Consider the following 16842-nt stretch of genomic DNA (forward strand, 5'->3'; position numbering starts at 1 on the left):
CTAACATTACACTTTCAGAGATGTACACCAAGACTACGACCGGCGACAACTTCCTCTTGGCATCAGACGGCGACAAGATTCTCATCTTCACGACCGACTCCAACCTGAGATTTCTGTCTGCAGCCGATATGGTGTATTGCTGTGTCCCGAGGTCTTCTGTCAGATGTACACCATGCATGCTTTTATGGAGGGTAAAATGTGCCCGCTCGGGTATGGACTATTACCAAATAAGACGGAGAGGACATATGAACTGTGAAATCCCGTGCTGAAGCTCTCCATCTCAACCTATCGCCGACCAGCATCTTCACCGACTTTGAACGGGCAGCCCAGAACGCGTTGAAACAAAGTGTTCTGAAAGGATGTCTCTTTCACTACAGCCAAGCTCTTTGAAAAGACGTCCAGAAATGCACTTTGGTGTCTGCCTCCAAAGAAGACCCGATGGTGACTATGCTTGTCAGATGTGCCATACCCTTCCACGTGTGCCCGTGGAACTGGTCAGTGACCTTTGGTGGTATGTCCTGGAGCACATGCCTGAAAGTTAAGTTCACTGACTATGTCACTAGCTACTGGGTGGAGGGTGATCATGGTCGCGAGACCTGGAACCAAATTGAGACGTTGTTTCAAGAGTGCTCATTCGCATGATCTCAGTAATTTCCGAATGCATCTGGAAAACTTGTCACTACCAGTTTTTGTTTCTACAAACAGTGATTGATTCCTGCACTCTCTATTGCCAGTTTCTGATTTTCAGGTAAACTTGAAATACAGAATCTTTCCTTCGCACGTTGATGAACCAACTCCATGGGGGCCGCCATATTGGAGCTAAGTCTATTTAACGCGTGTTCTGATTGGATAGTAACAAGGGGGATAATTCCTGTTGTGATTTTTTGCCGCAAGGGGATTTCTCGACGACCGGGAAATATGGCCGTATTAGAACACAGGTTAAGTAGGAAGATATGACAGGATTAACCTTTGTGGGAAGAGAATGCAGTGGGATGTGAAATTATGGATTTCATCCTGATTTTTCCAAAATATCTAAGTATGTGATATTTGGGTGAACATATTGAAGTAAGTGGTTAAAACTGACAGAACAACATAAAACACAACATAATGACGGAAAGATGTGGATTTCCAATCTGTGGAAAAGACATTGCAACCGATCATGGAGATGGTTAGAGAGGAGATGGTTACCAGTCATATTTTGAAGAAAGCAAGGCAAAGTTGTCATTTGTTGCCCATGCGGAATGCAGAAGACACTACATCAGAACGAGCAGGATCAATTCTTTGAAAAGAAAACATGAAAAATAATCTCTCTACGTTGAAAACCCAGCTTCTAAATTGTGCTCAAATGCTACTGTTGTCAACGTTAAAACACATTGTCTCAACTGTACTGAGGAAATAGCTAAGGGGAAATCTGATTTAAAAATTTCCAATCATTGTAGACTCAAGTCACACGAAGCTATGACGATGGATTCTATTCAAAGTATACTCAAGAAAGCAGATGCTCGAGCTGACGAGTGGGGGGATGCTGTCAAACTCTGGATCTCAAATACCTTTGATTGTATAGCTGCAGCGATGAAATAAGCCATTTCCAAGTGAGGACAATACAGATGGAAGAGGTCGGCCTCTCGATGCAGTAAAACATGAAGCACTTGAGAAACTCTGCATGTATATTCGTGAAAATGATGACTGTCAGAATTCACTTCAGGAGTTCACAAGATCGTTTGTCTCACAAATATTGTTGGCCATATCCACTTACATTAACCACAGGTATGAAAGCAGAGAATTGGTTGATATCGAAATATGCAGAACAAATGTCATTGATCCAGCAGTTCATTTGCGTGGAGCAAAGATGATTCCCTTGTTCCATGCTGCTGGTCATCTTGCCTATGCCAGATCTGAGCGTCTGTATCTTGAAGAAATAAAAAACCTGAAGGGCATAATGTCGCCAGATCAGTTCAATGCCTAAACAGAAAAGGGGTACTTCACCATTAGTAGAACTGACAAATTCTGGAGTGGCAACTTCACTGACCAAGTGATCGAGCAAGCTCTGATGCGACTGCTGAAGATCTCTGGTGGAATGGCTCGTGGTCGTGGTATAACTGACAGCACTGTTGCCAAATGGGTCCATGCAATGCTTCATTGCATACCAGTATGTGATGCTTTAGAGAGATTCATAGGGGTGCACAGCCAAATATCTGAGCAACATGTTGATCTCCATTTATGTAACATCGTGAGAGACAACAAGGACTATAACACATCCTTCCATTGGCTTAAAGACCATTCTCCTTTCTCCTATGACGAGCATGGGTCGCTCATCTGCATAGCAACAGGTGGTGTTGTCGTTGGCCAGTTGGTAAACGCAGACAACGCAGTTTCTATAGGAAAGAAGGCACCTTCAGCAGTGACAGGTCAGATGTTTGCTAATCAACTGAGATCACAAGTCAAAGACAACAATGGCCATCCAAAGAGAGTGCATTATGTCACTGGCGGTAGTCAGCTGCTACAACGTTTGCCAGATACGTGACAGGTATGTGTCCTTTGTGCTTCAACATTATGGTTCAGTTTAGTGGAGTTTGATGGATATGATCTGCTGAACATATCGTCTCAAATCATTTTTGAGCCAGACATGAAGGCAACAACTTCACCAAAGCCTTTTCTTAGCAACAAGAAAAGCAAAGGTCGCTTCATAACATTGTTATTATCATGCCATTCTTCATTGTCTTATGTATGTGTGGTGTTATAAGTAATTTTTGTAGATTCCTTGTGAGATGAACTTTCATTTGATATTTCACATGGCATATTTATTGACAACAAATGCGTGTGTATAATCATTTTAATGATTTTGGCGGCCATCTCGAAACTGACGGCCATTTTGAAAATGCCAAAATGCATGATATCAATATATTTAGATTCCTTGTGAGATGAACTTTCATTTGATATATCACATGGCCTTGATTATTGACAAAATGTCTGTGTGTATAATCATTTTAATGATTTTGGCGGTCATCTTGAAATTGGCGGGCAGAACTTTGTACTTTGCACATGCCAATGTCTAATGCTCCTGGCCCTGGTACATACCACAATCAAACAAAGATCAAAGCAATAACTCCCAGGCTTTGAGCGGATGGGTTCCCTTGTTGCGGTTCATGGCTGGCTGGTGTTGCCTGATGCCAGTGACTTCTTGCAGTTTTCGTTGTTGCCAGTTCTTTTTGTTCGTAGACAGGAGTTATGGTCTTGGTTCTTGAGGATGTGGTCAGAGATAGCTGATTTCAGCTCTAGTTTGTTGACGGAGCACGGGTGTTCTTTGAGTCTAGTGTTAAGGGCTCTGTTTTTGTGATATATTGGTGGTTCAGGAGTTTCAGGGGATCTGGCTGATACATCCTCTATGATTGAGGCTAGCGATGCTAGGGCCTCTTGTCATGTCGTTGGAGAAGCTGGCATCTATGTTTGCCTTACTCTTGATGGGGCTTAAATCTGAGGAGTGACCCTTGATACAGTGATTCTGATTGGTGATGGTTCAGGTTTTTGGATCGGAGTTGTAGAGGGTCTTGTGGATGGTTTTGAAAACTAAGTAGGCAGGGTATCTGTTGAGGGAAGTGAAAATTTGCTTCAGATGGTCCAGTTTGGTGCTGAGTGCATCTGGGTGGCACATGGATTTGGCACGTTTTGTTTTATCTGTTGGTAGTTAATGTACTGGTCTGTGTTAGGGGAGGGGGCTGTGATACACTGATGTTCTTGGACATCACACACATCTACACATAGAGAAATGTCCACATCTAATTTGTCGGCTGACGCAAAAGACATTATTAGAAAAATCTATAATTATTTCAAACGAGAAAGTGAAAGGGGCCATTCATTTATAGCTCCTGAAAAGTATTTCAAACGAACCCAACATGCCTTGGATCTCTCAAAGTGAGTGGAATTATCCATGCCTCGTCTACGGACATACCAGGGACCATCTCAAAAGTTGGTAGGAAATTAAAACTGGATAGATTTGATCAAAGGCTTGTCAGGAACACAATTAGAAAACTAACACGTCAAAATGAGCATGTGTCGGTACGGCGATTGAAACAAATCCTTTCTCCATACCACCAGCTTGAAGTCTCCCGTTATACTATTTTCAAATGGTTGCTGAAATTTGGCTACAAGTATAAAAGTGTTCAGGGGATAAAACTTGCCATGTGTGAACGGCATGACATTGTAAAATCAAGAATAAATTACATGCGAACAATTAAAACAAAACGCGCTGATGGTTACGAACTGGTGTATTCAGACGAAACATGGGTAAATGTCTCTCATACAGCATCTTACCAATGGCAGCATACTGACAGACAGGAGCCGAAGCGGAGGCTACCAGCTTTTAGAGGACCGAGACTGCATGCTGGCTCACACAAAGGATTTCTGCCTGGGTGTGATTTGGTATTGACATCTAAGTTCACCGACGGGAGAGACTACCATACGGAAATGAACGGGGCTGTCTTTACACAGTATGTAGAAGAACAACTGATCACAGCCCTTCCGGAAAAGTCCTTGGTTGTCATGGACAATGCTCCATACCACAGTTGCCGTGAGTCCTACAATCGGAGCCCAACATCCAATTGTCGTAAAGCAGAGATCACTGAATGACTTGACAGAAACAACATCATAAAACCTGACAAAGCAACAAAAACAGTGTTGTATGACCTTGTGTTACAGCACAAACCACCACCTTCCTATGCCATCGACAGTATGTTGAAGAACGCTGGTCACGAGGTTCTACGACTACCGCCATACCGTTGCGATTTGAATCCAATTGAACTGATATGGGGGGATATCAAGGGGAAGGTATTACACTACAACACGGCATTCAAGTTACCTGACGTTGAAAAAATTGTTCACACGGCAATAGGGGAAATTCATATCAGTCGGTGAGAGGCCTGTGTCAAACATGTATAGGTAGTTGTAAATGAGTATTGGAAACTAGAAGGTATTAGAGGAGAGACCATCCCACCAATCCTAATGCATCTTGGAGGTGAATCAGATACTGGCCTGTCCGAAGAAGAGATGCTTTGTGATTGAAAAATCTTGAAAAATTCTAGAGAAACAAGTACGTGATCAACCCCCAAAATACAAATCAAAGACCCACTTCAGTAATGAGTACATGCATGGTTTCACAGAACCATTATTAATGGACTGTGAATAAAGAAACCTGTCCTCTAACTACTTTCAAGCTTTAGATAGTTTCATGGAAACTAAACAATCAAAATGTGCATGAAAAGACATCGCAATAGAATTTTGAAAACATCATATACATTAAGTGACATATTTTATTTTGAGATGATCCCGTCTGCCCTACACCGGTATTGACACCAGTAACTAATGCAAAATGCAAGTGCTTTAAGTCACGTGACATGACCTGCCGAGCATAAAGCAAGAGTGTGACATGTGACCTGCCTATTTGCATGACCGGATCGCTGTTCCGGTAAGTAGCTCAACACCCTTGACATGTGAGGTGTTGTTGTGACTTGAAATAATAACAGCTCTTATAGACAACTTTCTTATATCATCGAGTGATAAATGATGACAATTAAAATCCTCAATGGTAGACGAATTATAAAGCCTCATACCAAACGGAGAGCACTTATAGTTTTAAAGTATTCACACCAAAACGTATATGGAGTAAAGCTCAAAGCTGTCTGGCACCTCAAGTTAACAAGGCAATATTTTCTATAAATGGTTTCCAAACCAAGATGGGAAGACTAAATTGTAAAGACATGTTTAAGACTTTTGATTGTATGGTTTCACCTATTTTGGGTTATGGGTCTGAGATTTGGGGTACTAACTACTGTAACATCATTGAGTCTGTTCAGGTAAGATTTTGTAAATATTCCTTGAAATTTGTTAAATCTACCTGTAATAACATGGCTTTTGGTGATTGTGACAGACTACCTCTACAATTTACTTATATGACCAAAGTGATTAAATAATGGTGTCGCCTATTATACACTTTTCAAAAAAAGAAACTATATATACATAAATAAAATACAATATCAAAGTATTTCTATGGCATAGGTAACTGTCAGTTTTGAAAGTTGGCATGCTGTTTTACCACATCATCGCCCAACCGCCAAATGATGCCGAAGCGTAACGTCCTCACGTCACGCTTTACGATTAGCCAAAACACAGCCATAGCAAATTGCACGTGCATCATGCATCATCATGAACAATCATGGAGATGTCGCTGCCAATAAGGTTTGAAAGGGCAGAACAACGACTGCTGTCACACACTTCAGAAATCCACGGTGCAACCATCAACATGTCACGTCTAACAGAACAACAACGGAACAACGCCATTGACGTCTACAAGCAGGCCATACTCAGCAGCAAGTGGCAAAGGCTATGGGTGTGACAATGTTAACCATCACTAACCTGTGGAGACGGTACAACAACACCGGTAATGTCCGTAATGTCCGTGTCCCAAGAGTAATGACACCTGCTCAGGATCGGTACATCCGGGTACGACACCTACGGGATCGCTTCACTGCAGCAGCTTCAACAGCCTCACAGATTCCGGATATGCGCAAAATCTCTGATCAGACTGTCCGTAATCGTCTGCGGGCAGCCGATATTTTCGCCAGGAGGCCTGTTCGACGTAACGTCCTTAAGCCACGTCACATGCAGCGAAGTCTTCAGTGGTGCCGTCAAAGAGGCAGGTGGCCTCTGGCAAGATGGAGACGTGTCTTATTCACCGACGAGTCGAGGTTCCTGCTGAGACAAGCTGATGGACGTGCCCGAGTGTATCGACGTTGGAACGAACGTTACGCCAGAAACTGTATTCAACATGTTGATCCTTTCGGTGGAGAAAGTGTCATGGTGTGTGTGTGTGTGTGTGTGTGTGTGTGAAGGGGGGATGGGGGCTGGGGATTCAACATGGTGGTATTACGGCACCCGTTCGCGTGGCAGGAGCTTTAACTGGCGTACGTTACCGGGACGAGATCTTGCAGCCACACGTTGTCCCATTCATCAACGTCAATGGTGGTGAGTTCCAGCATGACAACGCTCGGCCACATGTCGCACGTGTGTGTACGGACGTTTTGCAGCAAAACAATGTGCCTATTCTACACTGGCCTGCACGTTCGCCGGATTTATCCCCAATCGAGCACCTCTGGGATGAGCTTGACCGCCGTGTACGTCAGCAACAGCCACCACCTCAGACACTCCAGGCACTCCCCTTGGCGCTTCAACAAGAGAGGCAGAACATTCCCCAGGTTGTGATTCGGACTCTCATTGCATCTATGGGCATGCGATGTCATACTGTCATCACCGCTCATGGTGGCCATACCCGCTATTGACTTATCACTGACCCCAGGCATCAATGTGACTGCATAACGTGTGTTTCTTTGACGTTAACGTTGGTTTTGTTTGCTGTCATATTTTCTTCATTTTGTTGACCGAACGTTTGCTCACTTTCATTAAATCTATCTGAACTTCCAATGAATAGTTTCTTTTTTTGAAGAGTATATATGCCTTATAACAGACTGCCAAGACATTGTTTGTTATATCATGCTCAAGTCCTTAGATGATGTTGGCCGAAATACTTGGGCAACTCGTGTCAGGCATATTTTATTTTAGTATGGCTTTGGCTATGCATGGATCAGTCAGAATGTTGGCAATGTTGATTACTTCATATTCTTGTATAAGCAGAGACTTCCAGATAATTTCAAACAATGTTGGTTCACTTCAGTCCAAAACTCTAATACATGTTTTTATTTCTCCCAATCAAGACACTCGTAAATGTTGAAAGATATTTAAATTCTGATATTCCTTTCCACCTAAGATCTGCATTGTCGAGATTCTCGTAGATATGGTAATTTTAATTTAGCAGTTGAAAGTGGAAGATACAGTAAAGTTAATTACAATGAGAGATTATGCTTATTTGTAAATTGAATGACAAAAATGTTGTTGAAGACGAATTTAATGTATTCCTGAGGTGTGAACGTTTTTCGGATTTAAGATTAAGATATATTCACAAATATCTGACTGATTTTGATCCATATGTCAATTTTATTAATGTTATGAAAACAAGCAATGACTATGTTATAAAAGATGTTAGTATGTTTTTGTACTATGTACTTCAGCGGACTAGAAATGCTTCTTTTAAACAGAATGTGCACTAAATCCAACACCATATGCAAATGACTGTATGATGGACCTGTGGCCCTTTACTGAATAAACTTTTCTGTCTGTCTGTCTGTATAGTTTTTAAAGTAAAGTTACCAAACACCGTCCTGAAACATTTTCCGCCAGACTATACCTGTTTGCTGCTGAAATATTGCTCAAGTGACCTTAGCTCACCTCCGCCAAGCTGCCCCCACTACACCCAGCCCCTCTTACCCTCTAACCCTCTACTACCTGACCCTGGCTGCTGCTTTTTTGCTCCTTTTACCTGAGGACCTTTCTTAATTTTACAGATTCTTAGATCTATTATTTATATTACTTATCGGGTTGTATATCAAGTCATTTAGATAAATTGGACCTTCAAAACATTGAGGTAACCGCATACATCTAGCAGATGACAGCAGCTACCTATTACCGCCGTTCCTCATAGGTTTTCTTCACCTCAGTCATAATCGCCCTGGTTACAACATCAATACAAGACATGACTAGCTCGTGTTTCCCACTGTGGAAAAACTCAATGACATTGATTCACATTGTCCAGTGCCAGAGCCTGTTCTTCTCTGTGTTTTGCCTTATAACAGCATCCATTCAAACATGAATTTGGTAGAATGAGCGCTCTACTGGCCAGTCTTTTGTTGATTACCATGCCTGGTGGTATAGTGAGTGCTGACGCTCAACCATCCTGTTACCTCCTGGGTAAAGGTGTAGGATGTAACATGACCCGGGGCATTATTGAAACGTACGCCCGCTTCCCATGGGAAAGGCCAGAGTGGTGTCTTTTGCTATTTAGAGATTGTTGTAATTCATCATTTTCTCAGTTTCCATGGAAACAATTTGGATTTAGTTTCAAATTGTGGAAAATGAGGTGTGGGTATTGTTTCTGGAGCTCAACTTGTAAACCCTTGAATAAATCAGCTAATCTTGGCAGATATGTGAGCCAGATCCAAATGTGATGCCTTTTACTATTTGGAGATTATTGTCATTTACATTTTTGCTGCTTTCCATGGAAATAATTTAGACTTAGTTTGAGAATGGAGGGATGAGCTTTGTTTCCGGAGCACAACTCACAAGCTGTTTAATATGTTTCAACAAACTTGGCAGATGTTTATGCTTGATATTGATAATGGTATTTATTTTAGTTATCAAATAATAAGTTTGTGTTGCATGATCTATATATGTTACCATTTTCATCCACAGCACCTGATAATTGGGTTATCTGGTTGGCAGGGAGTCCTTCATCTGTGAGAGTCTGCAGCAGGTGTTTTCTGACACAAGACAAGGTAAAAGCATGTTATTAATTTGACTGATTGTACAATAGTGATAGATCTGGGGTGACGAGAATGAGGATAAACTTATCATTTGTCATTAATGTGTTTTTCAAATTAAAAAGTGATAGATGTTGTGAATTTATGTTAAGAACTTGATATCTACTCTGTTATTCTTTTGTTTCCTTCCATTGTTGTCCCTTCTGCCATTCCCTGAATTATCTTGTACAAACAAATGATGCCGAGTGGTGTAGTTGGTATTGACAGCAAGAAAGAATGGACTGTCCAGTTCTGACCAGCCAGTGGGTCTTTTATCCAAAATTAATCAATCCTGAACAACGGGGTCACTTGTTGATATCTGATGAAATACAAATATGTAAATACCCTCAACGTGTGTTTTGTATGTTCAAAACTTGCACCAGGGACTATATTCATCACATTCATTCACATATTATATGTGTGAAAGCTTAAGGGGATTGGTGTAGTTTTGAAATGTAACGTAATGTGAATTCTCCCTTGTAGTTCCGCCAAGGAAGCGATAACTAGGTCCTTCATCAGTGGGCGAACAGGTTGTGCGATGATCAAACATAAGTTTGGATGAATGTTAGGACTGATATCCTGGTTTCGCCACCCATTACCCTATAAAGATCATAGCAGTGTTGCAGACATGAAGGTGAAGAAGCGTGTGTTCATGTTCGCCAGCACTTGTATGGCTACTTTGGTTCTCCTCCTCACTGTCAAGGAAATAGCAAATTCATTTTCCATGTTTGTGCCTAAAGTATCGGCAAGTAGCGAGTGCAAAAATGTTTTAGAGGAAATGGTCAAAGGGTTTTGGAAAAAGAGGATAGTATCATTCGAAGAAAGAGAGAAAGTTGAAAGGTTCTTGATTTCATCAAGAGGAAAATATTTTGTACCAACGACCTTGGCACGCCCCGATGGCATATGTGGAAATACAACCTTCGATTTTCTGAAGGGAATTCACCAGGCTCTCTGGTTCCGACCCCTGTGTGATCCTTTTGGTCCAACACCATGTTGCTATAACAACAAGTGTGTGTACAAGACTGTGGAGGAATGCATGTGTGACAATTGTTTTGACATGCGCACACCTATTAATGCCGAGTTGGCCACATGGAATCCCTCCAGCCCAGAATGTCAGATCTTTATGTTCAACAAAAATGCTGCATGTGAACTAATTAAAGGAGCCACAATCTACTACATCGGAGACTCTTTCCTCAGGCAGATGTACACAGTCACGGTCAACCTCCTCACTGATAACTACGAGGACTCCACGTTAAAAACTTCTACACCAAAAGGTTTGTATGTTTCTCCATGTCTATTACTCCATGCGCGGCTGTTTGATGTGAGTTTGTACAGAGTCAACTGAAACAGGCAATCCCGAGCTAGACATCAACAAACATCAGTCTGACCATGCGATCCCACATGCGGTCACCTGCCCCAAGAGGTATGCGAAACAGCTATTTTCAAGTGTCTATATGAAACATCACTTCAGTTGAATGTACTACAGTCTTTTTGTTGTGTCTAATTAGTAATATGCATGTGACCAATGCCATTTCAGAAAGTCATTTACAATCCATTGGTGACTCAGGGACCATCTTTTGTTACATGTCTTTGCTATACCACCAATCTAACAAGATCTGGGTTCATAGTTATGCCAAGGAATTCTGTCCAAACATATTTATGTCTAAAAATGGGGTGCAGGGTAAATTTTGTTTGGATACACTGTAACACTGATACAGTGTGACGCGGATACACAATGATGTACGTACACTGTGACATATGTACAATTTGACTGTACATTGTGACATGGTTACTCTGGTACGGTACACTGTGATATGGGTACACTATATCGATACACTGTGACATGGGTACACTGTGACGGTACACTGTGATATGGGTACACCATGACGATACACTGTGACATGGGTGCACTATGACGGTACACTGTGATATGGGTACATTTTGACGGTACACTGTGACATGGGTACATCATGACGATACACTGTGACATGGGTACACTGTGACGGTACACTGTGACATGGGTACACCATGACGATACACTGTGATATGGGTACATTATGACGGTACACTGTGACATGGGTACATTATGACGATACACTGTGACATGGGTACACCATGACGGTACCCTGTGACATGAGCACGTTGTAGCATTGGTACACTATGACATGGTTACGCTGTGACATGGGTACACTATGACAGGACACTATGGCATGGGAACACTGCTTTTACTATCGTCTGCACCATGCCTGTGGCTTTGACCCAAATAGATCAATATACGACCAAAGACGATTTCCAGCCAACAATCCTGATCTTGTCCTTTTTCATAATCAACGTCTCGTCTGTCCGTCCATTTGTTTCATTTTGTTTTCGGAGCATAAGTTTTAGACCAAAGTTGATAGATATAATAATCTGAACCCATGGTTGTGCCTTTTCCTAATTACAGATTTTTGGCATTTTTATTTGTTTATTTATTTAGTTTTGTTTGTTTGTTTGTTTTGTTTTGCTTTGTTTCTTGCTTTTTGTTTGTTTGTTTTGTTGGGTTTTTTTTCGTTTTTGTTTCTTGGGTTTTTTATGTTTTTTCCATGAAACATTTTGGTCTTAGTCTAATGGGGTTGGGTGAGCTTCGTTTCTCAAACCCCGTTCAATATTTTTCTGCGAAACGTCAGTACATATATTAGGTAGAACCTAAAGTGGTGCCTTTTGCTATTTACAGGAGCTTGTGATTTATCATTTTCCCATTTTCCATGGAAACGATTCAGACCTAGTCTAAATTGGGAGTGATGGGCTTCGTTTCCAGATTACAACTCGAAAACTATTTAATATCTCTCAGCAAACCTTGGCAAATATGTGAGGCAGACCACAAAGTGGTGGCTTTTGTCTTTTGCAAATTTTTGGCATTTATATTTTTCCCGGTTTCATTGGAAACAATTCGGACTTAGTCTCAAAATGCAGTGATGGCCTTCATTTCCAGAGCACAACTCGAAAAACATTTCATATCTTTCAACGGATCTTGGCAGATATATGATGCAGATCTTGAAGTGGTGCCTCTTGCTGTTTACAGAAATGTGGCATTTACATTTTTCATGACTTCCACGGAAACGATTCAAACTTAGTCTAAAAAGATATCAAGTAACCGTCAGATGATTCGCCCTTTCAAATATGTGGGGACCAGGAGGAAATGTCTTCTTTTGAAGATTCATATTTATAAACACTCTAAGGCGCTTCACATAAAATACTGTATGGTATAAAACACATAAAAGAAGCAGTAAAAGTGTACACAATGATAAAACCAACGATACATTATGTTGAATAAGCAGCTTTGAAAAGATGAGCTGAGATTTAGAAATAAAAGTATTTTATGTGAAGGTGTGATTAACAGGATATATCTGCTGGTGCTTGTGAACACACAGTGTTGTATGTTTCCAGGGTGGAAGGAGTACTGTTCCGGGTGGATGCAACTGCTGTGCCACGACTACTTGAACTACAGAGCTCCCGTGTGTGATGGCAAGAACAACGTCATCGATGTAGAACTCCACAAACATAACGATGGTCCCCGACTTCTCAGCTTACTCAAAAGTCAAAAGAACCAGAAGTCCATTTTCTTTGTGGGTATTGGTATCCACGGAGCGTATAATGCGAAACTGGTCTGGAAGAACTTTCTTTCCCCATCCATCAACTTTTTGCACGAAATCGCAAAAGAAAAGATTCCATGGCCGAAAATGGTGTGGTTGTCTCCCCACGCCCCTGGCATTCTGAAGGCTTCCCGTGTGCCAGGCCAGAGCTACAGCAGAGTGGTCAGATACAATGCCTTCATCAACAGTCACCTCAGAGCAGCTGGAATACCTATACTGGACACCTTTAACATGACAGACGGCATCATGAGCTATGATGGGGTACACTATGGGTTCGAAATCAACATGATCAAGTCTCAAATTGCCTTCAACTATCTGAAGTACCTGCATGCAAATGGCACATGGTGACACATTAGGAGAAAGTGTACTTCTGTTTCTGTATTTCTCAGAACAGACTGTGATACAATTAAAACAGGTAAACACAAATAGTGGGTACTTAAATAAACATTAATGCTAATATACTTTGGGGGAAAACTATTGAAAGAAAAGTCACTTGAAGTAAAATTAAATCTGCTAGGTATAAGCGAAGGTGTATTATCACCTGAAGCCGAAATTTGTAAATTGTGGCTATTAGTACAAAAGTTTGACAGTGAATAATAACCAAATTTAGGTAAGTAGCAACAGTTTTCAAAAAATGGTAGTTCTTTCAAATGTTTACAAACAGAAACTATAAGTTTGTAATTACTCATGGAATGTCAGATTGGATGAGTCGGTATCATTTCTACAGAAGAGACAGGCTATGTATTGTTGTGTTCACGTATGTTCTTAGAGTCTTAATGCTAATTTAAACCAAACTGTAAGGTAATAACAGAGATACACACTTTTACCCACACAGCAACTGTGTGTTTCTCATGAACTGTTCAATTACTATGCGACTGTTATATTGGCTATGGTATCAACGTTTTGTTTTCCACCAACAAACACTAGATCATGATCAGTATTTGATGTTGTTCTATCTTGTCTTGGAACTGTGCAAGGGACCAGTGTGTAAGTTTGACTGGAAAGCACGAATGCCCCACTTTGGAAAATGTTTTGAGCTGAGAATTGTAAGCATACTCACAGTGTGAAATGGGATTATTTGGAAGTTGATGAGAAAGGTTTGCTGAAGTTTTTATTTTGAGCTATTTTGTGTTTATTCTGTCATTTGCCATGATTAGTACACTCAGAAAAGATGTATCATAAGAATCTGTGACACATTAGTTGATATTTTCCAAGGCATGTGAATTTTGGGATGATATTACGACTTGATGTATTACTGTCAGTCAAGACATCGAATGCCAGAAGTTTGAACTGTATACAAAAATTCCAAGTTTTATAAACCATATATACATATATTTATATATCTTTCACCAGATATCTACCTTGATATTGCTGTAATATCAGCATAAAACCATTGTTGCTCACTTACCTCAACCACATTCCTCTGGGCATTGAGTATACTTGTGTTACTGCATGCGGTCATACATGGCTCTTGAAAGGTTCATATGACTATATTTTGTATAATGAGAGCACAGCAATGACCTATAATCCCTCTTATGTCTTTTTTTTGTTTTTGTTCATTTTTATCCCCCCGCATTACACAGTCGACGCCTCGTCTCTCAGTCTGTCCATCCATCCGCTGGGTGAGCAACGTTTCTGGAGCAAAACACAAATACCGTTCCACATTTTTCTGCAAACCTTGGTAGATATATCAATTAGAACCTAAAGTAGTGCATTTTGCTATTTACAGATTTTTGTGATTTATTATTTTGTCAGTCAGTGTTAACTGGCAGATCAATATATACCAAACATTGCCATTCCTTACTGAAACTGTTGGCTTTTACATATATTTGCTGTGTTCATTTCAATATTCATTATGCCTTTGACTGTTCTTAGAAACAAGTACAAGAAGAGGAAATTTTGAGTTAATACTGTTATTATGAATGATATATTTTGCAATTACAATCAAGTGATTCTGTAATATAAAGCATCTGGGCAGTCCAAGAAAGACAACCTCCTGTGATAGTGAGTGAGTTATCATTTAACGTCACGTCGGCAATATTGAAGCCATATTGTGACGAGAATATACGAGACATAAAAAGGAATATATAGGCATATTATGAAGAAGCTGTCGATGAAGGACAGTAAAACCACTAGACTATCACAGTTAGTATTTAAAACTAGCGTAGAAACTTAAAAGCTAATATTATCACTATTTGGACAGTACAATATAAAAACAGACCATAGATCGCCAACAACCGAAGGTAAATCACCATACTAGGGACCATGGGGACTTACTGTACCTCAGCTACCTGCATGGCCCCTAGCTGGATTTACACCATCCCCTCAGCTGATGGCGACTGTATGCAAGATTAGCCACAATTTAAAATTACACATATTCTACGACTAAAAAAGTGGAAGATTAAATCTGACTTCAACTGTTTTTCTGGACTTACGTACCCTCTCAGGAGGACAATACCTTTACGGTACTTCAACCCCCTTCGAGGATACAGCCACTAACAATCTTAGTTGCTAATTTAACTTCCAATCATAAAACATTTATCTATTTACAAGTCATGTAACAGGTCTAATTCCTTTAAAAACGCAATGATTAAACGATAACTAACATTACTAAAAAGATCCTTCATAGTTCTTGATTTAAAAAAGTTATCCCTTGTGATGGAATATTCAACAGTCAAGCATGTCTTGCTTGACATTCTTTCATCACAAGGAATACAAAACGGAGGATCTTCACCTTTAAGCAGATATTCATGTGTATATCGTGTGTGGCCAATACGACATCGTCGCATGATGATCTCCTCAAATCTGGACTGACAACCCAAGTAGGTGTTTTATTTCATGTAATTTGTTGATACCTACTTGAGTGTCCCACCTCTTCTGCATCAGATCACGGATGTAAGACCTAATGATAGCTTTATAGTCAGTGTATGGAATAAGAAGTGGTGTCACAGATTTGTTCAGTGCTGCTTTAGCAGCAAGGTCTGCCATTGTGTTACCAGAAATGCCTACGTGGCTGGGTAACCAACAAAAGACGATGTCGTATTGGCCAGTAGCAAGATTATTATACAATTCAATAATATCAATTAAAAGTGGATGTTTACAAGAAATATTTTTAATAGCCTGAAGACAAGAAAGAGAGTCGGAATAGATTATATACTGTTTATGTTTAGGGTGTCTTTGAATATATTTAAGAGCTGTCAATATGGCGTTAGCTTCAGCTTCAGCTGTAAAAATAGAACTATTATCTGGTAATCTAGAAGATATTGTTCTGGATCCAATGACAGTGGCACAAGCCACTGCGCCACCATCCTTGGACCCAACTGTAAATAAGGATTTATAATTGCTATATCTATGTTTCAAATGATTATATTCTTGTTTATATTGTAATTCATTTGTTTCTGATTTTTTAAATGTAGTTAATGTTAGGTCGACTTGTGGCCTAACCAACTGCCAAGGAGGAGAAGAAAGAAGACGGGAGGGAGCTATATGATCCAGCTCAATGCCGGCAGCAGAAATAAGTGATTTTATTCTTAAACCAAGAGGCGGAAGAAGGGAAGATTTCTTATTGTATAAATCCTCATAGAGAGGATTGAAGACACAGTCATATGCAGGGTTTGACTCATGGGAACATAGTTTTGTGATATACTGTAAAGCTAATTTTATAAGTCGCTGCTCAAGAGATGGCTCATCAGCCTTGACATAAAGGCTGTCAACAGGTGAAGTTCTGAAAGATCCAAGACAAAGTCTTA

At 40.4% G+C, this 16842-nt stretch overlaps 1 protein-coding gene across 2 annotated transcripts; it reads left to right on the forward strand.

The window, feature by feature from the left end:
* Positions 1-2288: 2288 nt before the first annotated feature.
* Positions 2289-16006, forward strand: LOC137290549 (uncharacterized). Of its 2 annotated transcripts, none has more exons than XM_067821583.1 (4): positions 2289-2527; positions 9355-9437; positions 9945-10735; positions 12888-16006. In XM_067821583.1, the coding sequence occupies exons 3-4, from the start codon at positions 10024-10026 to the stop codon at positions 13439-13441; spliced, it is 1266 nt and encodes a 421-aa protein (XP_067677684.1). In that variant the 5' UTR covers positions 2289-2527; positions 9355-9437; positions 9945-10023; the 3' UTR covers positions 13442-16006. The 2 variants fall into 2 exon arrangements, with proteins under 2 accessions (XP_067677684.1, XP_067677685.1); XM_067821584.1 differs by having other exon boundaries at positions 10659-10735.
* Positions 16007-16842: the final 836 nt, after the last annotated feature.

The sequence above is a fragment of the Haliotis asinina genome, chromosome 7 (genome assembly GCF_037392515.1).
Source record: "Haliotis asinina isolate JCU_RB_2024 chromosome 7, JCU_Hal_asi_v2, whole genome shotgun sequence".
Classification (NCBI taxonomy): domain Eukaryota; kingdom Metazoa; phylum Mollusca; class Gastropoda; order Lepetellida; family Haliotidae; genus Haliotis; species Haliotis asinina.

Excerpts from the sequence above, each read along its gene's own strand:
- LOC137290549 (XM_067821583.1), top strand. The coding sequence starts at position 10,024 with ATGTTAGGACTGATATCCTGGTTTCGCCACCCATTACCCTATAAAGAT. Across the intron at positions 10,736-12,887 it reads AAAAACTTCTACACCAAAAG|GGTGGAAGGAGTACTGTTCC; the intron begins GTTTGTATGTTT and ends GTATGTTTCCAG.